The following is a 23,147-nucleotide window of genomic DNA, read 5'->3' on the forward strand; positions in this document are numbered from 1 at the left end:
GCCACGTGCCGGGCCGCCCGCGCCAGGTGTGTGGCACCGCAGGAATGCGGGGACAAGGTAATGTCATCGGGAGCGCTATCGCCGCGTCCTCACCGCGCGCGAATTATCGGCACGGCCCCGGAGTCAGGGACTGCGGGCAGGCAGCGGGGTTTGGCAAACAGTAGTGCTGGCCACACCTGCTGCAGGCACGCTCCGGGAACGTGGCGCAGGCAGGAGGGCTGCCCTGCGCCGATAAACTGAGTGGATGGAGATAAAATCCGAGCAGGAGATATGCTTTGCTGAGCATCAAGGCTACGCACCAGCAAGGAGCCAAAGCACGCCATGGCCCGCAGTGAGTGGTGTGGATCCACAGCTCCAGCTGTGCCGGGGCCATGCTGGGAGGACGTGGAGCAGCGAAGTCACCAAACCCACAGCCAGGGCTTTGGTGACAGATGTGCCGGTGCTTGGGCCTGTCGGTGGCACAAGACAGAGGCTGTGCTGCTCCCTTGGATGTGACAACACTGTGACAGGGCAGCAATTTTGGGACCTATCCCCAGCCCTGAACTTCCCCTCCCCAACATGTCTTGTGTGGCTGGAAGCCGCAAGCCACCTCGTCTGTCCCTCCTGGGTGCTATGACCCCCAAAATGTCACCCATCTGCACCTCCTCCCTGTCCCCAGGGACCCCTGAGGCTGCCCGGAGGCGGCTCTACCCAGTGCCTGTGTGGCCGCCGCAGCTCAACCTTCTAGACCCACCCTCCTGCCACCAGCCGGGACCCGCTGGGCTGCACCGCGGCCCATGTGCTGGCCCTGACCGTGGCCATACTGCAGGAGCTGGGCCATAGCCTTGGCCAGGGCCAGCGCAGAGGAAAGTGCCCAAGGCCGGCAGGGACGTATTTACCCCCGAAAGCACCTTGCTGCAAAAATAGCAAGTGGCCGGTGTGAGGCCGGGGCTTCCCGGGGGAACAATGCCTGGCAGGAGGAAGCGGCTGCGGCCGCCCCACAGCCCCGTCCCGCCTCGCAGGCCGCTGAGCCGTGAGCCGCTGCGTGCCGGCCCGGCAGGGACCTTGAACCTGCCACAGATTTATTTTCTCTGACATTGGCATCGCGTCGGAACATCTGGCATGTGGCTGATAATTGCTGGGGATCAGGGCGGAAGCCGCTCCGGGCCTGGCGCTTCTTCCAGAGCTCTGTTTTCATTAGTTTTTCTCCTCTCTTCAGCTGCAATGCAAGGAAAAAACAAGCAGGGCTGCGCAGCCCATGCTCCTGCTCCTCTCCCCGCGGCACCAGGGGCTCTCTGCTCCCCCAACTCGGCGTGGGTACACTGCAGGGCACGTCACTGCTGCTCCACGTCAGGGCTGCGCTGAGAGAGGGAGGGGACCAGCCTTTCACTGACCCCTGAGCCCAGGACTGTGGGCCCTGCTGTGCCGCCCAGGTTGCCAGCAGCCACCTGGCCAGAGCAGAGCTGTGGCACAGCCCTCGCTGTGCTGGTGTGGGGCTCGAGGCCGCGGCAGCCACTCCTTCCTGGGGCTGTCGTCACTGGGACAAAGCAGGGAGGACACTGCACAAACATGTGGGAAGACACGGTGGTGATGGACGGCTGGAGCGCAGGGCCGGCTGTGGGGGCGGATCCCTGCTCTGCTGGGATAGGGGGGTCTCTTATGCAGCTTCCTGCCCCAGCATTGCCATTCCCATGTTTTACGGGGTGGTTGGGACCCAGGCCCTGTAGCTGGCAGGGTGCCCATGGGTAGGACCATGCCCAGTGAAGGAACATGGGGAATCAGATATGGCAAACACAGCCAGAGCTTGGCTGCCTAGGCCCGGGGATGCTGCCTTTCTACCAGTGCTGTTCTGGCACAAGCAGAGTTGCTGGCCATGGGCGCAGTGAGCCCCGGGGACCCAGGAGTGGGGCCCTGAGTGTGGAGGAGCCTCCTCCCACCCTCCCCTGCAGAGGAGACCTCCCTTGGCCAGGAGGCCGGGCTGTGTCCCAGTCCCGGGTGGGTGAAGTGGGCTCACGTTCCTCCCAGAGGTGTCTTGCCCCATGCCCTTGTCTCCCTCCCTCCCACTCTGGGCTGTAAATTAGGGTGTCTGTGGGTGCTGGTGCACTCCCTGCTGCCCGCCGGTGCCCCCTGCTCCCTGCAGGGTCTCCCTCCCGGGGCGTGTTATCTGCTGTGGGGGTCCCACTTATCTTCGCTGTCACTTTCTAATGCTAGTTTATGGGCAGCGTTCTGTAGCTTAATTATGATGTTTTTCAGCACGGTCACGTGGCCAGAGAAGCCAATAAGGCACCAAAGTGGGTCCATCCCGTCTGAGCCTGGCCCCCATGGGGAGGAGATTGGCCGGTGTCCTGCTCGGGGCGGTGTGTGTACAGCCAGAGCCCCGACACCTTCCCGGCGGACACAGGTCCCATAAATCCCCCAGCCTGCCACGGACAGGGCAGCGGTGCCCACACCCCACGGAGGCTCCTCGGGTCGCAGCTCCTGGCCGGTGGCCGAGCGAGGCTCTCCCGCCCGCCGGCCCCACACGCAGCAGCCGTGCAGCCACCTCACGGTGAGTACGAGTCCGTGGGGGGAACCACGGTCGCCCATCCCGCCCTTTTCCCAGCCACTGCCGCCATTCCCTCTCACGGTGGCAGCCAAGGCCAGAGCTGGGGACACGGTAGGGCTCGGTGAGGAAGCGAGAGCCGAGTGTGGGCCTCCGCTTCCCGCCCCTTCCCCGCCAGCGGGTGTGGGGATGGCAGCTCTGCAGACCACGGGCAGCTGGGCGAGGCCTCACCATCGCCTTGGCCCCTCAGCCACACTGCTGCCCAGAAATGACAGATCCGGCTGCTGAGGGGAGGCCAGCCAGCGGTGCTGGGGGCTCTGGTCACCCAAGGATTGGGTGTTGCCCATGGGAGCACAGGCAGCCCCCACACCCTGGAGCAAGCGTGGGAGTTGTCCGGGACCCCTCAACTCTCGATGCTGGCTGAGCCCACATCCCCCTCCAGCCCACACTGGCAGGGATCAGAGCCTTCGGCTCCGAGTTGCTTTTGCTTTTGTTCCTCGCAGTGTTTGCTCAGTTCTTCTCCCAACCCATAGCCCCTCCTGGGTTCGTCTTCCCGGATGGCAGGCCCTGCTCCATGGCTGCCCAGCAGCTCCCCTGGGAGCTCATGGCGAGTGTGGGGGCCATGGCCAAGGGGCTCTGCTGGTGGTGGCAGTGCTCCTTCCTGGCCGTATGGCTGCCGACCCGCACCGTGGGCTGCTCCGCTCCTATTCTTAGCCCAGGCTCCAGTCCTGAGGGCTCTGGAGCGATGCTGCGCCGAGCCCGTTTCCTGTTTGCCGCTCTCCCTGCCAGTGCTGCTTCCTACACGCCGCACCCGCGGGCGGCAGCTGATGTGTGGGGCAAGCGGGGGGGATGAGCCAGGCAGGATGAAATGAGTGGGATGAGTCCTGCAGGACGAGCCGTGCGGGATCAGCTGTGCGGGATCAGCCATGTGGGGCCATGAGCCATGGCTCCCCTTTGCAGGGCACTGCCAGCAGCACAGCCCTCGGTCGTCCAGAGCTCCAGACACCCACAGACTCGTGCCCTCCTGTGCCACTGCCCAAGGGCTGTGCTGGCAGCAGGCTCCTGTGGGAAGGGCTCAGCTCCATGCCTCGAGCTCCCTATGGTGAAGTGCCTGGGCTGTGGCATGTGGCCTGGAAGCGTCCTGATAAACAGGACATGCCCATAGTCAGGGTGCTCCTGTGCTGCTCTGCAGCCATCATGGAACATTTCATTAAGAATCCCTAAGCATTGAATTGATCCCTGCTGTCTGACAGGCAGACCAGGACGCTGTTAGCAGTGGGTGCTCCAGGTGGGGTGGCTGGTGCTAGGTCCGAACTGTCATCTCCTTAGTAGTGGCCTCAGAGGAGGTGTCAGGAGCTGCTGCACATCCTGGTGCTCCCCACGCAGCTCTCCCTGGGCTGGCAGGGCCGGCTGGTGTAGGGTAATGGAGAGTTCTGACAAAGCCAGGGGTCCAGGGATGTGCACCGAGCAGAGCAGGCTCATGCTCAGACACGGTTAATTGTGCTCCAGCCCCAGGACTCCTGGTTCCCAGTGGATTGTGCCACTCTCAGGCCGGATATCCGGGGAGGCTGGGGGGCTTGTTGTTCCCCACAGATGATGCAGGGGAGCAAGGAGGGTCTTGTGCCCCTTCTCGCAGAGCGGTGGCCCCTGCCCGTCCCTGGGGGGATCCCCGGTGCTGCCGAGGCCTGGCCGAGCTGCTCCCCAGGCCGGCCGCCGCGTCCCCGGTCCCCGGGCCGGCGGGTCCCTCCGCCCCCGCCCCGTCCCCGCCGCCGCGAGCCGCCCGCTCTCCCAGAGGAGGTTCCCCAGCCCCGGGGGGCTGGCCGTGAGCCCGCACCAACATGGAGATGCTCTTCCAGGCGCTATAAAGAGCTCCGGCTCCCGCACCTGCAGCTCGGTCTCCGCTGCACCCGCTCCTGCTCCTCACCCAGAGCCGGGGCTGGGGCCGCCGCCCGTCCCCTTCCCCGTCCCGTCCCATCCCGTCCCTCTGACCGCGGCTCGTCCCGCAGCAGGGCCGCTGGAGGGGATGGACTATTCCTATGATGAGGACCTGGACGAGCTCTGTCCGGTCTGCGGGGACAAGGTCTCCGGGTACCACTACGGGCTGCTCACCTGCGAGAGCTGCAAGGTAGGACCGGCCGGGGCGTGCGGGGCCGGGGCTGCGGGGCCGGGGCTGTGCGGGGCCGGGGAAACGCGGCTGGGGCTGTGCGGAGCTGGGGCTGTGCGGGGCCGAGGATGCGGGGCCGGGGAAGCGGGGCCGGGGCTGTGCGGGAAGCGCTGCGCGGGGGAAAGGGGGCAGGGGCTCTGTGGGGAGCGGGGACGTGGCTCTGCAGGGGCCGGGGCAGCGGGACCGGCCGCGGGGCTGCTCTCGCCCGTTTTCGTTAGCGGCGGATTCGCGCCCGGCGGCGGGAGAGGAGCAGCGACGGGAGCCCCGACAGCGGCGGGGGCGGCGGGACCCTCCGTCGGAGGCGGGTGGAGGGAACGGGGCGCTGACGCCGGGATGCCGGTGCCGGTGCCTCCCGCAACGCCGCCGTCCGCCGCCGCAGGGCTTCTTCAAGCGCACGGTGCAGAACAACAAGCACTACACCTGCACCGAGAGCCAGAGCTGCAAGATCGACAAGACCCAGCGCAAGCGCTGCCCCTACTGCCGCTTCCAGAAGTGCCTCACCGTGGGGATGCGCCTGGAAGGTAGGGACGGGCGGGCACGGCGGGGCGGGGGGCGGCGGCGGGGCCAGGAGCTGTGCGGGGACTGTGCGGGACTGTCGGGGACTGTCCGGGACTGTGTGGGGACTGCGAGGGGCTGTGAGGGGCTGTGAGGGACTGTGCGGTTCCCGGGACTGGTCGCGCTGTCCCTGCTGCCGCCGCCTCCCCGGGCCGGTCATTCCCGTCGCCGCTTCGATTCCGTTTTTCCTTTCGAAGTTAAGAAAAAATTCGTTTTTTCGCGTCGCCTCCTGCTTTTCCTTGTTTCGTTTTGTTTGGTTTTTTTTTCCCCGGGGTTTTGGCTGCTACGGCTTCAACTTTCCAGGATTTTTTTTTTTTTTTTGCTGGCAGGAAGGTTGAGAAATAGCAAATAAATTATTGTTTTCCTTAAGCACATAATTCCAGAAGCCGAGACTTAAGGAAAACGTTAAAAATGATAGGGCTCGCAATAAAACTGCCGCAGACCCACCACGAATTATATTTTTCCTCCCGGTGACATTTAATATAACGGATTTCTGACCCTCGAGGGGGCAATTCCAGCCCCACAGCCGCCACCTCTCTCCTGTCGGCGCAGTCGATCCCGGCATCAGAGTCGGGCCCCGACAGCCACGAGTGGCGTGTTGGGGCTTCTGCAACGCTCAGCAAGCGGCAACGAAATATATTTGGGGGACAGGTCGTTCGCACGGGATGGCAGAGCAAACGCAGAGGCAGAAGGAGCCCCCCCACCCCAGAGTCAGCCGCCCCCCCACCTCTTCGCCCCTGAAATCGTTTGTGTTTTGCAGCGGGGGGAACCGAACTGAGCCCCTCGCTGGCCGGGCTCAGTCCCTCGCTGGCCGGGCTCAGTCCCTCGCCGGCCGGGCTCAGTCTCTCGCCGGCCGGGCTCAGCCCCTCGCCGGCCGGGCTCAGCCCCTCGCCGGCCGGGCTCAGCCCCTCGCCGGCCGGGCTCAGCCCCTCGCCGGCCGGGCTCAGCCCCTCGCTGGCCGGGCTCAGCCCCTCGCTGGCCGGGCTCAGCCCCTCGCTGGCCGGGCTCAGCCCCTCGCTGGCCGGGCTCAGCCCCTCGCTGGCCGGGCCCCCTGCGCGGGGCACAGCGCGGTTTATCGGAAAGTCCTCCGTGTTCTCGCCGGGCGGCCGCTCGCCCCGGGAGCGGGATGGGAGTCTGCGAGCAGCGGCACAGGAATAAGACACAACATAGAGCTGCAAAATCAGCCCCAGCAAACTCCCGGCGTGGGCTGGCTTCCAAAACAGATCCCAGTTTCACTCTCCTCCCCGGGCTGGAGTTACTGGTGACCTAAATCACTCCGTGCATGCTCTGGCAGCTTTGATGGATGTCTCAGGGGGATTTGGGTGCTGAGCAGGGGCTGGGGGCCCTGGGACAGTGGGCAGGGGCAGCGCTTGGGGTGCCCGAGGGAGACAGGCATGGCTTTTTATCCCTTTCCAGCAGTTTTTGTCTTGCTCACTGTGGAGGTCCTTTGGTCCCAGGGCTGTCTCAAACAGCCTTTATTTGTTTCTTTTCTTGCTGTTGGTCCCTTAGCTGAGCTGGGCTGTCAGGGGGATCACCCAGCGGAGGGTGATATTTCTATGGAGCCATCTCTTTTGTGGTAAAAAACAGAGATCACTTCTCCTCAGCTCCTAGTATTTTGGGGCAAGGCATCCGAGGTGATGCATTGGAGGTGAGTCTCCAGCTCCACAGAACAAGAGCAAGCCCGAGGCGATCGATTTTGGGGGCAGTGTTGACACAGGCCCCCCTCAAAGTGCCTGAAGGGAGGCCATAGGGAAGCCCAGCCCGGGAGCAGCACAGCCCTGGCCCAAGGCTGCCCACAGCCCTGCTCAGCCCACGGACACCAGCCTGGGCACCCTCCATGCCCCTGCCTGGGCAAGGGGAGGCAGAGCCTGGCCAGCAGCCTGCCCTAGCTGAGGGCTGCATGGGGGTGAGGGCAGGCGAGGTAGTGGCAGTGGGAAGTGGGGCCTGCAGGGTGCTGAAGACCCCTCCTGCTGCCATGTGGGTGTGTGGCTTGGGGGTCACCTGGAGAGGGTTTTGGGGGGTGCTGGGGGTGAAGACTCTTCCTGGGTGGCTCCACTTGGGCCCTCTTGCCCTGGAGGTCGGAGCACATCGTTTCCTTCCTAGCTGCCAACTGGGACACAGCAAATGGCAAGTTGTTCTTGATCCCAAGTGTGGCACAAATGGCAGGAAAAGCAGAGCAGAAGGGAATTAAAAGGCCTCTTCTCCCTTTGTGTTCTTGCTGGGAGAGGGGAGGAGGTGTATGCGGCTGCCTGCAGAGGGTTTGTGAGACTGGACTGTGAGCACCTCGTGCTGTGTGGGGGGTGCAGGCAGCACCAGGGGGGTCTCTGCCTGTGCACCCTTGCCCAGGGCCATGGGAGTCCCTTTGGGATGCAATTCCTGGGCATTGCTGGGCCCGACCTCAAGCAGTGGTGGAAACACATCACTTCAAGTGGGTGTGAGATTTGGGCTTTCGGTGTGCTCTGGCTCTGGGATGTGTGGCTGGGGCTGCCAGGCCTGCCTGTGCCAGCTCGGGCTGCCAGCCGTGCCTGCCCATGGGACACCCCGGCTTGGGTATGCACAGTGCTGGCTGTGGCACCTCCCTCGTGCCCCCACGTCAGGAACTGCCCCAGGGCAGCTCTCTGCTGCCCAGAGGTGTGGGGAGAGGCTCTCAGGGGCGGGGGCCACAGCACCCCTCGCTTCAGAGGCTGCCTCTGGCTGCCCGCTCCCAGCGAGATGCTGTTTTCATGAATAAAGAATGAGGGAGGAAGCCAGGGCGGCTCTCCTGGGAGCACATTCCTGCTCATCCTGGAAATGCTGCTGCTCCCGACCGCCTTTCCAGCCTGCCTGGGGAGCACTGGGGAGGTGCTCGGGCTCTCCGGGGGGGCTGGCTGCGCGCCCCAGGATAAGTAGGAGAAAGAGAGGCAGAGGTAACAGCTGAGACACAAAGCGAGACCCGCTGGCTGTCAGCAGGAACACGAACTAGCAGAGGGTATTTTGCTTTGATGCTCAGCCTGCGAGCTGCTCTCGCTGGCTCACTCCTCCGTCCCTCTGCGCTGCCGTCCAGCTCCCAGCTCCCGGCTTCCAGCGACCTGAGGCTCTTCCAAGGGGTACGTCAGGGCAGCAGCCCCTGGGAGCACAGCAAGGCAGTGCAGAGGGACAGGCTCCTGCTGCAGAGAAGCACCTGCTCCCTTGATTGTTCACATATTCGTGGGTTTCTTTCAGTGTTCAAGGGGAACATCTGCTTTGCTGCAGCCAGGACACTGCGATGGGTCCTCGGAGTGACTGTGCCAGCAGGATGCTCCAGCACAGCCCCTCGGCGAGGCTGTACCCGCAGGGCTGGCAGCCTCCTGCCCGAGGCCGGGGTGAAGTGCACCCACTGGGACCTGCCGGCCGTGCTGTTCGAGAAAGAGGGAGAGATTTGCAGAAAAGCAGCACTTGCAGCCTGGATGCAGGGAACCAGGGTCCTGAGGGGGCTGTGGGGTCCCAGGCTCTGCAGAAACAAGGAAATCTCAGGGCTGGTCCAGCGTCAGGGGTTGTTAAAACGAAAGTGGACGTCAAACCCCCTCGTCTGCTCAGGCTTCAAGGGCTCTCCTCTCAGTTCATGGGGGATGGAATCTGCTTTATCCCCCACCTTGTTTTATAGTTAAAGCCAAATGTCTTTTCCTTTTCTGCAATTCCCAGAGGCTCTGAGAGTAACATCAGCTGGGCTGAGTGGCACAACCTGCTGTCCACTTTGTGGGAAGGTCTTCCTGGTGCCCCACAAACCCTTTTCACCATCAAGCCGTGTGTGTCCCCACCCCCCCTTTTTCTCTGTGCCGTGTGGAAGACCTGGTCTTCCTCTGTGAGGGTTCTCTGCAGCCTCTGCCCTCTCTCTGTCCCCAGCTGTCCGTGCAGACCGGATGCGCGGAGGGAGGAACAAGTTTGGCCCCATGTACAAGCGGGACCGTGCCTTAAAGCAGCAGAAGAAAGCTCTGATCCGTGCCAATGGCTTCAAGCTGGAGACGGTGCCTCAGATCATGTCCCCGGTGCAGAGCGACTACAGCCTGTCCTCCACCATCCACAGCATCCACGCCATGTCCAAGACGCTGCCGCCCAACCCCGCTGCCCTGACGCCCGTCGACTACGAGCGCAGCCCCTACGGGACGCCCTCCCTGGGAGTGACTGTGCCCGGCCACGCGCCGCTCCCCGGATACCACTACCCCTCCTTCCCCAACCGCACCATCAAGTCTGAGTACCCCGACCACTACACAAACGTGCACGAGTCCGTGCCTGCCTACGTGTACCCAGAGACCTACCCCAGCAGCTCTCCCCCCGACATCCCCGAGGTCATCCTGAAGCTGCTGCAGCTGGAGCCTGACGAGGCCCAGGTGAAGGCACGGATACTGGCCTGCCTGCAGCAAGAGCAGGGCAAGGGCCGGCACGAGAAGCTCAGCACCTTCGGCCTCATGTGCAAGATGGCCGACCAGACCCTCTTCTCCATCGTGGAGTGGGCACGGAGCTGCATCTTCTTCAAGGAGCTGGAGGTAGGAGCCCGGCAGCGGGGAGGGATGCTGCTCTGGGCGGGCGATGGGGGGCAGGCAGGACTGAGGCTGCCATGCCGTGAGGATGGGGTGCTGCTGTGGGCAGGACTGAGGCGGAGATGCTGCGAGGGCAGGGTGGCACCCATGGGCACAAGCCTGGTGCTGTCACAGCAGATCTGCTGGCACATCCCCGTCCCACTCCTGGCTCCCTGCACGGCAGGGCTGGAGGCACCGGGGCCCAGCTGCGGTGCCGGAGCGATTCCCACTGTCGTGTGGGGCTAATGATTTCAGATTCATCACGGCAGGGGCAGGTGTGGAGGCAATCGCCGGCAGAGTGACTGCGGTGTCAAGCTCAAGATATAATTGAAAAATGTAACGTTGAGGAATTATAGTTGAGACAATTCTCTGCCTTTAGGAGGAAAATCGATGTGGTCAGGTGGGTCCTGTTAGCGCCAGGCAGCCGGGGCAGGGCTGGCTGGGGCAGGGACACCACCGAGCCCACTCGGGAACCGCGTCTGCTGCCGGCAGCCCACGAGTGTGCTCGGCTGGGGGACGTGCAGCTGAACTCCATCCTGCCGGGACACCCACTTAGCAAATGCCCCTGAACATTTACTGGACCCAGCCTAGCAGGGCTGGGGCAGCCTCTGCCATCCTGCACACCTTGCCAGGCTTTCAGACATTTTCCATTCATGCCCTGCACTGACCCAAGTTCCCAAACTGGTGCAAAAATGGGAAAGAAAATTTGTGTCATGGCCAAAACCCAGAGAGCCACGTCCTGAGGCATCTGAGAGACATGGGTGCCTTCTAGTGCTTTCAGCGTGAGGCTCTGCTGCCTGACTCTGGCCAAAATTACCTTCTTCCTGTGGGACTGTGGGGATGGTGCTGTGGGACAGGACCAGGCTCTTCCCTGTGCCATGGTGCCAGGGGCGCCATGGGGCTGAGTGTGGCCAAGCCTCACAGCTCAAAATAGTCCCCAGCTGCCAGAACAGTGTCAGGAAACGGCATTGTGGGGGTGGGTCGGGCTTGTTTCAATCATATCAGTGTCCAGCCTGGATTTTGGGAACAGGGTGGTTGTTGTTTTCCAGGAGATATTGTAAACAGTGTAAATTCAGTTCCCGGCTGTATTGCTGTGTAGCCTTGTAACTCCATTGTTAGCCTGATTGTGCCACCAAAATAGGCTGTTTCTGTGTGAATCCTTGTTGGTGGGTGCTCCTCCCACCGTTGGGCTATGGGGGGGATGGCAGTGCCAGAGGTCTCACCTGGGCAGGGGCAGCTGTGTCCTGCCAGGAGCAGGTCATGTCCCCTGCCATGCCCAGGACATGGGGTTCGGTGCTCAGGGATGGGAGCTCAGCTGGGATCTGCATCCGTCTCTGCCATCTCAGGGGCTCTTGCATTTTTCCTTCATCCACATGGTGATTATGGAGTGCATTCCCAGCACTTTGCAGGGCCAGGGACTCCAGGACACCTCGTCCCACTCTGGCTCCAGCGGGGGAACGCGGTGTCGCCGTCCTTGGCTCCCTTCCCTGCGCTGACTCTGTGGCACAACAGGGCAGGTCCAAACCCCAGCACAGAGTGGAGGTGCCCAGGCCCCCCAGGACGGTGCTGGGGGTGCCCTCTGCCCCCCCAGCACGGTGCAAATTCCCTGGTGCAGGGTGGTAGCTTCTCCCTGGCCATGGAGAGAGCAGCTGGTGGGAAGGAGTAGGTTTGAGATCTCGAATCCCTGCTCCTGCTCCTGCAGGCTCACGGGCAAACAGCTGCTGGGGCAGTAAATGAACTCCTGCCAGTGCAGGGTTTATGGCTGTGCCCTAAAGCCAGCACAGAGGGACATGGCAATCTCCGAGATCGATGGCCACTTCTGCAGGCAGTCCCTGCTGGGTGCTCGGGGCTCCTCAGAGCAGGGATGCCAGCAGCCCTCTCCATCCCCTGGGAAGGTCTGTGTGAAAGTGAGGGTGCCCAACCCCAGCAGGGATGGGCTGTTGGCCGAGGCCAGTGCAGGGATCCAGGCTGGAAGGGCACTGTGCTGGGATATTGCTCCAGGCATCGTGCAGGGCTCACATCACACACCGAGGGCATGCAGGCAGGTGAGAAGGGGGGTGCAGGCTGATGACCCCATCATGCCATGCCCTGCCTGAACCCTCCCAGCACTCCTGTGCTTCCACAGGGCTGTCTGCAGATAGATAGCTGGCTTCAATCCAGGGCCTCTGAGGGGGCCTGGAGGGGAAGGAGAAAACCCTCAGGGACATGGGGACCTGCTGGCTCATGCCTGGCCAGGATGAGCCTTTGGTCCCTGCCCAAGGAGAGTGGGAGCAGGTTTCCCTGGAGCTGGCCAGTCTTGTTCCCATTCTCATTCCTGGCCCAGCAGTCTGGTGAAGGGCAGACTGGGTGCTTTGCCCTCTCCTCCTGACGGGGTGGCTGGGCTGGGAGATGTTGGGGAGAGGCCCCTTGGCTCCCCCGCTGCGCCCGGGGGAGGAGGGGGGCCATGGGCTAAATGGCCTCTTGACATCGGCTCACACGCCACGTCCGCCCGCAGGCGCGGGGCAGTCAGATTGAAAACAGATTTAACTTCCCAGATATATCGTTTCATTTAAGGGCCAGTAATTCTGTCAGTCTGCCACTGACAAACGAGGGTCCCCATGCCAATCCGCCGGGAGACTGATGTCGCGGCGCTCATCTCGTGTCACCAGGAGGAGAATTACGGACTGCGCTGGCCTTCGGAGGCAAGACTAATAACGCTGTGCGGCAGAGGGGGATTTGGGGGCCCGCTTGTTTATCGAGGGCCGGCCAGGCAGCCGCGGCGCGAGGCCGCGCGGGCGGAGGTGGAAGAGGTCAGCGCTGACGCCCATAAATACGAACTTTAACTGAGTCTAGATGAGATGTGTCAGGACTGAGGGAAGATTTGCAGCATCTCTTCAGGAAGAAAAATATGGGCCGGGGGTGAAATATATTTTGTTGGGTCGTGAGTCTCAGGCAACTTTGTCCTTTCAGATGTAATTTTTTTATATATATATGTGGAGAGAGACAGACAGAGAGATGTGCACGCACACATATATGTGCTCTTGTACACTCACACTGTGTCTGGTTTTGGAGTGGTTTATGCACATGTCTTGCACAGCCTGGTTTATATAGGTGTCACTGCCATACCTACATATCAATATTGTGCACACAGGGTTGCAGTGACCTTTAGATTGGGATGAGCAGCCAGGAATGTTAAACAAATTGCCACGGTTTCAGCCCGAAGGCCAGGCTGGGCTGGGTGTACAGAGGGTCCCTGTGCTGCTAGAGGGGCACGGCACAGCCACAGGGTGGTGGGATGATGCTGACCCCCTCCTTGGCCCCTTCATGCCACGGGGCTGGGGCAAACTGCCCTCCCACCCACAGGCAAGCACCAGTGATGGGGGGATGCTGAGGGCAGCACCGTTCCCACAGACCAAGGGGTCCCTGCAGTCGCTGGGTCTGTCTGCTGGGCTGCTCTCCCTCCGTCCTCGTCCTCGTCAGAGATCTCAGAGCCACGACGAAGCCTATTTGCAGTCAGTTGCTTCTCTGCCTTTAGCATGTGTGGGTCATCTTGACCCCATCTCCTGGCCAATGGCCAGACCATTTTTGGCAGATTTAAAATCTCCTTCTGGTCATGGATGCTGCAGCAATGTTTAGCATCCCATGCACTGGGGGAAAAGTGACGCTTCCCCTTCCTGTGGTGGCCTGGCCAGCACAGCCCTGCCTGCAGAGCCATGGTGCTCGTGCAGCCTGGGCCACAGCAGTATGGGAGCCAGCAGGGAGATGAGATTCTGGTCTTGCTGCACTGGTTTTGATGGTTTTTGCTTTAAGCTGCCCATCGTGGTGGTATCTGGGCAGGGGGATGGGGACACACATTCACCATTAACACCTTGGGCTTGTGTGAGGTTTCCATTGCAGGTGGCTGGTGGACATTAATTCACTGTCTCACTTCTCGGTAGCTGAGGTGTTGGGTCCTGCTCACACCCAGTAATTGCTGGGGCTCGGGGCACTGACGTGTGTCCTGCACCTGTGTGAGGGTTGTGGGACAAATCCTGCACCTGAGATCTGGGTGGAGGCCTGGAGAGCATCTGTGGGCAGGAGGCAGGTCGGGGGCATCCGAGCACTCCTGGTGCCCATGTCTGGGGATCGATGTCCTGGGACCTGCTCAGGGCTTCCTGTCAAAGCAGAGCTGCTGGTGGTCACTCTGCTTCCTAACAGAGATGCTGGAGGGCAGCAGTGGCACCCAAGGTGGGGGATGCCCTGAGCGAGTTGTGCAGGGAGCAGTGAGCACAGTGGGGCTGCACTGTCCCCACATGGCCTGGGAACGTTTTGGGAGCCCCAACACTCCCAGGGGCTTCCTCACCTCACACCTGTGAACCCACAAGGAGGGTTGTAGGAGTTTAAAACTACACCCACATGCAGATCCTGCAGCCCTTGCCTGGGCAGCATCACCCCTGACTCTGCACACCCTCCCTCCCCTCTGGCGCCATCCTAGACCCTTTCCCACAGGGAATTGCATTTTCTGTAGGTCACAGCCCATCAGAATTCCTGGTGACAGGGGATTGCTCTCTCAGCATGAGGGGGGGTGTGTGTTTGCTGCGTGTTTTGTGAATGGGTTATAAATGCTTGCTTTTAAAAAAAGGTAAAAATTGCCTCTCAAAGACAGCTTGCATTAGGCCCTTGATAAAGCACTCCGTGGAAAAGCCTTGACATTAAAAGAGGAAGATCCTTTGCTTAACTTTTAACGGGGAGTGTGTGTGTGCTGCCGCCTCGCCGCGAGGATTGATTGCCTCTGAGTGCCCCTCCATTAGCAGCCCTCTGCTCCGGGAGGCCAGGCCAGGGCGGGGTACAGCCAGGTGACCCCCAGCCAGAGCCCCCTGCAGCAGAGCCACAGTGCCAGAGCGGGGCCGTGGGCCCTGCCCGCTGCCACCCAGCCTGGGGCACAGGGACCCCCAGCTTGGTGCTGGGGACCTCTCTATGGCCCCCAGCCCTGACTGGCGCACTGAGCCCCCAGCCCACCCTGTCGTGCCCCCACCCACCTCACCCCCCTGCCACGGCCGTGTGGCTCTGGTGCACTGCGACGCTCCCAGGGAGCACCCGGCACACCGGGGTGTGCTGGCAAGGGAGCAGCCATGCAGCAGCCACACAGGGTGACATGTGCTGCTGAGGGCTGCAGGGAGGGAGCAGAACCCCCCCCGCAGAGTTTGGCAGGAGCCGATCAGCAATTTTTGAAGGAAGAAAAGATTTCAAAATTGTCGAAGTGCTTTCTTTTGGAAAAGCTAAATTTTTTTAGAACTTTTCTCGAGGCGAAACCTTCTGTCTGTCCCTTCTGGAGCTCATCTCGCTCAGGAATGAGGCACAGGAAGGAGCTTCCAAAACAACGCCCCAGCTCAGCCGGAGCGGAGGCGCTCGGCCCGGTGCGGGAGCGTGCAGCTGGGCTGGCAGAGAGCTGTGCACCGGGACCCCAGCGCCCTGCCAGGGCCACGAGCCTCGGGGCAGAGGTCACCACGGATGCAGAAAATCTCTGCTCTGTTTTGGTGCAGAATGAGCTTTTCCCCAGGCCTTTGTTCAGCTGCTGAACAGGAGCCTCACAGCCTGAGCTGCTGGGCCACAGCCCACGGCTCCTTGGCTGGCCTGGGCGATGGGGCAGCAGCCCCCTGTGCCCCCTGCCCTCCCTGCAGTGCTGGGCAGGAGTGGGTGCTGCAGCCCCACCTCGCTGCCTTCCCACCCATCCCCTCCCCGCGCCGCAGGACCCGCTCTGACCACCCACTGCACTTGAGAGACAAATCCCGGCGGCTCGCGGGGAGCGCCGGCTCTGAGGCTCTGAGACCATAAAGCTCTTTCTCATCTGGCTTCTATTCCTTTTGCAATCTCCCAGTGCCGGTTTATTGCAGCCTCTTCAGCAAAACGAGGGCATTATCCAGCCCTGTGATGCTGCATCTGTCTTCCTTCTATTAAAGAGGGAGCACAATGGCCCTGCAGAGCTCAGCTGCTGGCACTGGATTTGCTCCGCAGGGAGGTAGTACCTTAATCCCAGCCCTTTCCCTACACCAGCCCTGCAGGAGAGGGGGGGTCCAGGCAGGACAGGAGTTCAGTTCCCTGTGGAAAGGAGTTGGGGTCTGGAGAAGAGCAGTGCTGAGGGGATGAAGCTGGTGACTCATGGTGGTTTTCAGCAGGGTGGTGGGAAGGCAGCTGAGCTCCCCGTGCCGGGACGGGAGTGTGCCCCATGTTCTGACACAACTCTGGGTACAGGGGCCTGGCAGAGCTCTTAGTTCTGCCAAATGCAGCCGTTGGCTCTGGCAGCTTGTCCTGCCAGTCAGTGGTGCTGCCTGCAGTCCCTGGCACCCTGCAGGACCTCTGGGGACCCTTACTGCTTGTGTCCCGGCTCGAGCTCCTCGCAGGGGCAGCCTCAGGTGTTCCTTTGGGCCTGTGCCTGCAGGTACACACAGCACGAGGGTCAGTGTGCACGTGAGCACGCGTGTTGGTGCGTGGGCAGGGGCTGGGCTGGCAGCTGCAGGGCACAGCGATGCCCCTGCTCCCCCACGGCGCTGCTGCCCCCCCAGAGCCACCATCCCCGCGGGGAGGCGAGCATGGGCACTGTCTGCTTTCGTTTAAAAGTATCCAGAGGGACTGCCTGGACACACAGGCCCTTTGTGCAGCCGCTGCACATCCCTCCTGCAGTCATTTTGTTAAAAATTTGTGTGCAGTTCGGGGAGGTTGTGCCTGGTGGGGAAAAACCAGTGTTGATAAGAGCCAGCAAGTGCCACTGAAACACACTGAGCTGCTTTGAAGCCAGCTCTGCACAGCCACCTGCCCCTCTCCTCCCCTCCAGCTCAGGGTCCCCCTTTCTGGGATGCAGCTCCAGCTCTCCCTGCTCATCCAAGGGGCCCCCCTGCCATGGAATGTGTGCCAGGTGCAGGGTGGGTGCTGTGCAGTGCAGTGTGGTGGGTCTCAGCCATTCTGCTCCCTCTCCCTTTCAGGTGGGTGACCAGATGAAGCTGCTGCAGAACTGCTGGAGTGAGCTGCTGGTGTTTGACCACATCTACCGGCAGCTGCAGCACGGCAAGGAGCACAGTGTGCTGCTGGTCACTGGCCAGGAGGTGAGCAATGGCCCAGGGACTGCTCTGCAGGGCTGGGGGCTGGCTGCGGGCACGGGGCGACTTTTTTCTCACTTCTGGCCCAGTGTGGCCAACCAGGCATAGGGCACGTGGGTTGGTTTGCTACGCTATGGGTCTGCTTGTGCAGAAGGTCCCATCCCATCCCATCCCACCACGCAGCTCCCGGTTCTGGAAAAAAATATTTTGTATGGGAAGATCACCAGCCCTACCCGTACTCTCAGAGGTAGGATGTGAAGAGGGGCCCCTTCCTTCCCTAGGGATGGCTTTTGGAAATAGGGTGCCTACAATGTCAGCACCCCATGAAGGGCCCTCCTGTATGAAATGAGGTTCCCATTTCACCCACTGGCCCTTTCTTTGACACCCCTCATTCTCAGTGGGCACTCAGGGCCAGTTCCCAGTTGGTTCCCAGCTCTTGCTCTGTGTGGGGTTTCCTGCAGCAGGTTATGGGGGGCTGGGGCTGCCAAAGCTGACGCCGTCCCGATCCCCGCAGGTGGACATGTCGACCATCGCAGCCCAGGCCGGCTCCATCCTCAACACGCTGGTGCTGCGGGCGCAGGAGCTCGTCCTGCACTTGCACTCGCTCCAGGTGGACCGGCATGAATTCGTCTGCCTCAAGTTCCTCATCCTCTTCAGCCTTGGTGAGCACTGCTGCGGGGGCACTGGGACGAGGGGCAGCCACTCTCAGGGGGGTTGGCCATGCTGGGGGCAGGGTCCTGGGGGGTGGGAGCAGAGCAGGAGGGAGCACACACAGCCCAGGGTCTGGCTGTGTGATGAAGGGGCTTTTAATGAGGCGCCAGGAGCCACGGCTGGGACCTGTTTTTCCCCCTCACCAGGGATCCGAAATGTCTCCTGCCACGGGCTGGGCTCTGCTCCAGCTGCAGGGGACACTGCCATCCTGTTGGCCAAGTGGGGCCTGTTTTGGTCACTTGCCCATCAGGCCAGGCAGGGACACAGCTGATATGGCTGTGGCAAAACAGTTGTGTTGACAGCGGCGGCAGCGGGCCGGGCCCGCCGTATCTCCCGGGATTTGCGTCACAGGGCCCGAGCACCACACTGGGACGGGGCTCGTGTGCTCCTGATTAGGCTCAGCCTGGAGCCTGTGGCCGGGCCCAGGCGGTGGGTTCACACACTCCCACCTCGCCCAGACTAAATAACACCGAGCTGCAGGCGCTGTTGGCAGAGCCTGAAACCTCCCTGGGGTGGCACAGCGGCTCAGCTCTGATCCTGCCCTGCTCCAACGCTGCTCCTGCCACACTGTGGCCCCACTCCCACCCCCCTCCCACCCTGGCCATCCTGCCCACACTGCAGGGAGCATCTCCACATACACTGCAGCCAGGGATGTGCCTCCATTCCCTGCAGGCTTCTCCCCGAGGCAGGGGTGCCCAGGGTAGTCCCATGGGAGGGATCTCAGCCTTTGGCAGGGCAGTGCAGCTGTGGGTGGTGCTGAGCCCCACAGGGACCCCAAGGGTGCCCAGCTACCATCATTACAGGTGCCGGCACCTTCCCCGCGGTGGCAGATCTCCTGTCCCGGCATGAGGCCCGTGAGGGGCTCCTGTGGCTGCCCCACTCCTGGCTCATGGCCCTGCCACTGCAGCTGCCTCCCTTCCCACACCTGCTCAGTGGCTGATACCTGCACCCACCGGACGGGACAGGAACTGGCATTTCCCCAGGGAAGCTGGGGTCCCTGCAGCGTCCGAGTGCTGGTGCCGGGATGGTGAGCCCAGCTTGTGGCAGACCTGTTTTCCATCTCTGTTCTTGTTCCTATCCCAGCCCATCCCTGCCCCAGTGCCTTAGTCTGTGCTTGCACTTCTCCATCCATGAGGTCCTATCTAGGGACCAGGGGTGGGAGCCACGCTGCCATCCCGCTCTGCACCTGTGGCATCTCCTCCCTCAGCTTTCCTTTCCTCTGGAGCTGTTTTGAAATCCAGAGAAACAAGATGCGATAATTCACTGCTCGAACAGTGATAAGGTGGGGGACAAACAGTGCCCGGACTGGGAAATGAAGGAGCTGGGGGGGCTCGTACCCCGAGCTGGGACCTTCCTCGGCCACTGCCCTGGGGGTTCAGCACCAGCAGAGCTGTGTCCCCACCGTGCTGCCTCGTGTCCCCTCTTGCCCCCTTGGCACGGCACAGCGAGCAGGAACAGCGTCCACCCCGATGGCTTCCCTGGAGCAGTGGCTTTCAGGGATGGCGTGGAATCCAATAGCTGTGTTTTCCCATAAATCATTTTGCCCCAAATGCAACTTTTTCTCTCCATATTGCAGAGCTCACTTGGAGTAATTTGCCCTTCGCAGGCTCAGCTGTAGAGGACGGGACTGTGTATTATGTGCAGGATGTAATTGCCTTTAACAAGAGAATTTCCACATTTACCACTCTGCCACAGCGCAGTCAAAGCCAAGCCCTGCTCACAAGAGCTGCCATTTGAGTTCTAAATAGATTTCTCTCCTGAGCAGGTAAAGAGATTTAATTAAAATTAGGGCTTCTCAAAATAGCAATATTTATGAGGACGGCACAGGTTAGCTTTGTTCTACAGAAGGGCTTAATAGAGCCTTAATGGATTGACCTATCATTCGATTTCATGACTTACATTCATGAAGCAGCTACTCTTGGGGAGGGGAGGAAGAGAGGCTTTTATAGCCCACATTCCCTTAAGCGTTTGCAATTTATCAGCAGCTTCTCCCAAACAAAAGGAGCTGTGAATAGGAAGAACACTTGAGGGCATAGAAATAATCCCAGGCATATCTGTATGTGTGATGGGAGGCTTTGTCACAGGACAGTCTTTGCAACTGCTGCAGTGTCTCTAAATGAAGTGAGTCAATGTTATTTGGACAACATTCTTTATTCCTTGCAGGAATGAAAAGATTATTCAAATATTCAATTAAACAGTGAATAGGGTCTTTCAGAGAACCAGGTGAGTTCATCGAGTAGAACTAGCTATTGTTGAGCCAACTCAGGGGATAGATTTGACATTTATCAATATAACTTCTTTTTTTTTAATGACATGCACAATAACCTTATGCAGATAAAGAGATTTCGTAACAAGAACCCGGATAGGAGGAGACAATAGGAGCAAATGTGCTGCCCAGTGAAAAGGGAAGGGTGATCTGATAAAGTGCATCCTGGCACAACCTGTGCCCTTTGTGCCTGCACCCACAGTGCCTGTCCTGGCCGTGGACATGGCCGGAGCCTGGGGCTCCCTGGGGGCTCACAGCCCCCCCGGCTCTGCCTCTGCTCCCTGGGGGCTCTGCACTCCCCCCAGCTGCACCTCTGCTCCCCAGTCCCTGCCCCTTGGGGGCTCCTGGCTTTGCTGGGCTGCAGCAGCCTTGGGTGCCGTGGTCCCTTCGAGGGAGCCCTGCGGGGCCAGGTAATGGGGGGGGCCAGAGACACCCCCACCCAGTGGTGCAGGGGTCCCACCTGCTCCCTCCTGCTCAGGCAGCTCCGTCACCAGCACTGCAGTCTGCCCTCCCACATGTTGCTCAGCCCTCTGGGTTACAGCCACGTTTGGCTCCCCACCTTTTTGGGATGAAAACCAGAAATAACCCCCAAACTCTCAGCTGCCTTGGCAGGAACCCATGCCCATGATGCCCTGTTTCCCTGAATGTGGCCGTGCATCAGCGGCTGTGGGCCATGGGACTGTGACCAAGGCAGACTGCTGGGCTCCTCGTGCTGCACAGCAAATCCACTAAATCTTCTTGCCCCAGCTGGGCTCGGGGCCAGGGTTGGCAGCAAGGTCGCTGTCGGGCAGGTCTGGTACTTTGCTGTGTACAGCTGTAGGTGGTGATGGGGCAACGCACGGCACCGGTTCCCCAAAGCCACCAAAATCCTTGTGCAGGGCCAGTGGAACTTGTGTGCTGGTTGGAAGTCAACACTTCACCATGGAGCACTCCCGGCAACCTGAGTGCTGAGGCAGCACCCTTGGAGAGCAAACCCCATCTCAGGCCATCCTAAATCCTGGAGAACTCCCAACCCACAAGCACAGGTTGTCCCCGCAGTCACAGGAGACCACCCCTCCCCTGGGGCTGTGCCTGCCCCAGCTCCTGCAGCTCTGCCTTCAGGTCTGCAGCAGCCTCTTGCTGCCAGACCCTGCCTGCACCTTGGTGCCACTGCCTGCTGCGCTGCTTCCCACCCTGCTGGCAGCAGAGCTGGCAGTGGGATTATGGGAAGCTGCTGCAGCCCTGGTGAGGCGTGGAGGATTAGGGTTTCTAGGCTGGTGAGCCTGGTTGCCACATTGGAAAGACCAGGTTTATCAGGGAATTAATTCAGCCGCTTCCTTGACCTTCAGGAATTAAAGGGGGCTGATGGCAGCGGCTCCCAGTGTGCGAACACAGCTGGCAGCACCTTCTGGCTTTGCCTCTTCCCGGGCAGCGAGGGCAGGGGGACACCAGTCCTGCTGCCAGGGGGTTTGGAATCTGTCTTCAGCATCAGGGGAGACTTGGGAGGCAGAGCAGGGACAGGGAGTCCATGGTGGGACAGGGATGGGGCACGAGACTCCTCCTGCACTGTGTTTTCCTGCATGAGGAGCATTGACCCAGGAGCGTGGGTCCCTCCTGGCTCACCCCAGCACAGCACAGCGTGGGTGGGGCAGACACATGAGCTTGGCACCATTTCATCCTCCTCGTCCTCCGTGCAGATGTGAAGTACCTGGAGAACCACACGCTGGCTAAGGATGCCCAGGAGAAGGCCAACGCGGCGCTGCTGGAGTACACGGTGTGCCACTACCCCCACTCCACGGACAAGTTCCGCCAGCTGCTGCTGTGGCTGGCGGAGGTCCGGGCGCTGAGCATGCAGGCAGAGGAGTACCTGTACCACAAGCACCTGAGCGGGGAGGTGCCCTGCAACAACCTCCTCATCGAGATGCTCCATGCCAAGCGGACTTGAGCGTGGCCGCCAGCACGACCCGGCGCAGCCCCAGTGCCGCCGCTGGCACAGCAGGGGCAGGACTGGTGCCCGGGGCTGGCTGCCTTCCACCCCGCCTTCCTCAGTGATGCTGTTTAACCTCTGCTATTGGAAACGTCCCAGGTGGTTTAACACACAGCAAGGATGGTTGAGGCTGCAGGGCCGTGGGCTCGGCTGCTGAGCTGCCCCGTTGGCCGCGCTGCCCCAGCTCCACTGCACGCCTGGTGCCTGAGCCTGCCACTTACAGACCTGGCTCAGCAGCACCAAGGAAGGGTAAAGCCTGTCCCGGCTTTTCTCCTATTTCTGCTCCTCTCCTGCTATCCCTACCAGCTGTTTCTTCACCTTCCCAGCCCTGCCCCATGTCTCAGGGCCCGTCGTGCACAGGGCAGGGGAGAGGTGAGGTGAACCCCCTCCAGGCTGTGGTTTTGTGGTGGTTGGGGCGTCTCCAGGCACTGGGGGAGCACACGGAGGAGCCACACAGAGCGCTGGGGCTGGGCTGGAGGGGTTGGCCCTATTCAGTCCTGTGACCCCAAGGTGCACACGCTGTGTCCCACCAGTGCCCCGGCAAAGCGAGGGCAGGCAGGGGTGGGCAGCGCTGAGTCCTCAGCTGAGGTTTGTTTTCCCAGTGCCTGCTGGTGCTGGAGGCAGCAGTTGTGGCTTTGCAGGCCGTGGTGGCCGCAGTGCCCGGAGCCCACAGCTCATGGGCAGCACAGCTCTGTCCTGCCCCAGCTGGTGGCAGAGCAGCCAGGCAGGAAGGAGGTGCAGGCACGTGCCCAGGAGCCTGGGGAAGCTTGGCGAGCTCTGCAGCCCCCTCCCTGCATTTACTGGCCCAAGTACATGGGCAGGGAGGAATAAGGATTTTCCTGCACTTCGTGTTGGGCCCCCACACCCCCTCCTGTGGTCTGCCGTGTCCCCAGGGGACAGCAAATGCTGTGGTGAAGCCACAGGCAAAGAGCTCTCTGTTCCACTCCCATCATGGGACAGGACTGGGAGCACTGGGGGCCGCAGCCCCCTGAACTGGGACATGCTGGACTCTGACTGCTGCTTTCTCTCCATCTCAGCCATGCTCTCCTCTCCTCTCCTCTGCCCCACCAGGCAGCCCCTGCCCCGGCCCGACCTTGGCTCCGTGGGCTCCTCCTGAACGGCAGGGGCTGGCCAGGTTTGCTCCCCAGGGCGGGGGGTCTCCCTGTCCCCAGGGCGGGGGTCTCCCTGTCCCCAGGGCGGGGGTCTCCCTGTCCCAGGGGCCGTCACCGCCGTGGCTCTGCAGAGCCGGTGCCTTGAGGAGCCACAGAGGCTGCGCCCGGAGCCGCGTGGTTTGTGAAGCTTGTTAGACGCAGAAGAGTATGTTTGTCTCTGCTTTAACACCTTTGTGCATTTTCCTCCTGAAGTCTGTGGTTTGGT

General features: G+C 61.4%; 1 protein-coding gene across 2 annotated transcripts; it reads left to right on the forward strand.

Annotated features, from left to right (window-relative positions):
• Nucleotides 1–2,057: 2,057 nt before the first annotated feature.
• NR5A1 (nuclear receptor subfamily 5 group A member 1) lies at nt 2,058–23,007 on the forward strand. Of its 2 annotated transcripts, XM_051807558.1 has the most exons (7): nt 2,058–2,527; nt 4,528–4,646; nt 5,065–5,206; nt 9,102–9,742; nt 16,714–16,833; nt 17,342–17,489; nt 21,481–23,007. In XM_051807558.1, the coding sequence occupies exons 2-7, from the start codon at nt 4,545–4,547 to the stop codon at nt 21,726–21,728; spliced, it is 1,401 nt and encodes a 466-aa protein (XP_051663518.1). In that variant the 5' UTR covers nt 2,058–2,527; nt 4,528–4,544; the 3' UTR covers nt 21,729–23,007. The 2 variants fall into 2 exon arrangements, with proteins under 2 accessions (XP_051663518.1, XP_051663517.1); XM_051807557.1 differs by lacking the exon at nt 2,058–2,527 and having other exon boundaries at nt 4,392–4,646.
• The last annotated feature ends 140 nt before the right edge of the window (nt 23,008–23,147 follow it).

This window comes from Manacus candei, unplaced genomic scaffold (genome assembly GCF_025592945.1).
Source record: "Manacus candei isolate 608988 ecotype Guabito, Panama unplaced genomic scaffold, ASM2559294v1 h1tg000071l, whole genome shotgun sequence".
In the NCBI taxonomy this organism is placed as follows: Eukaryota; Metazoa; Chordata; class Aves; order Passeriformes; family Pipridae; genus Manacus; species Manacus candei.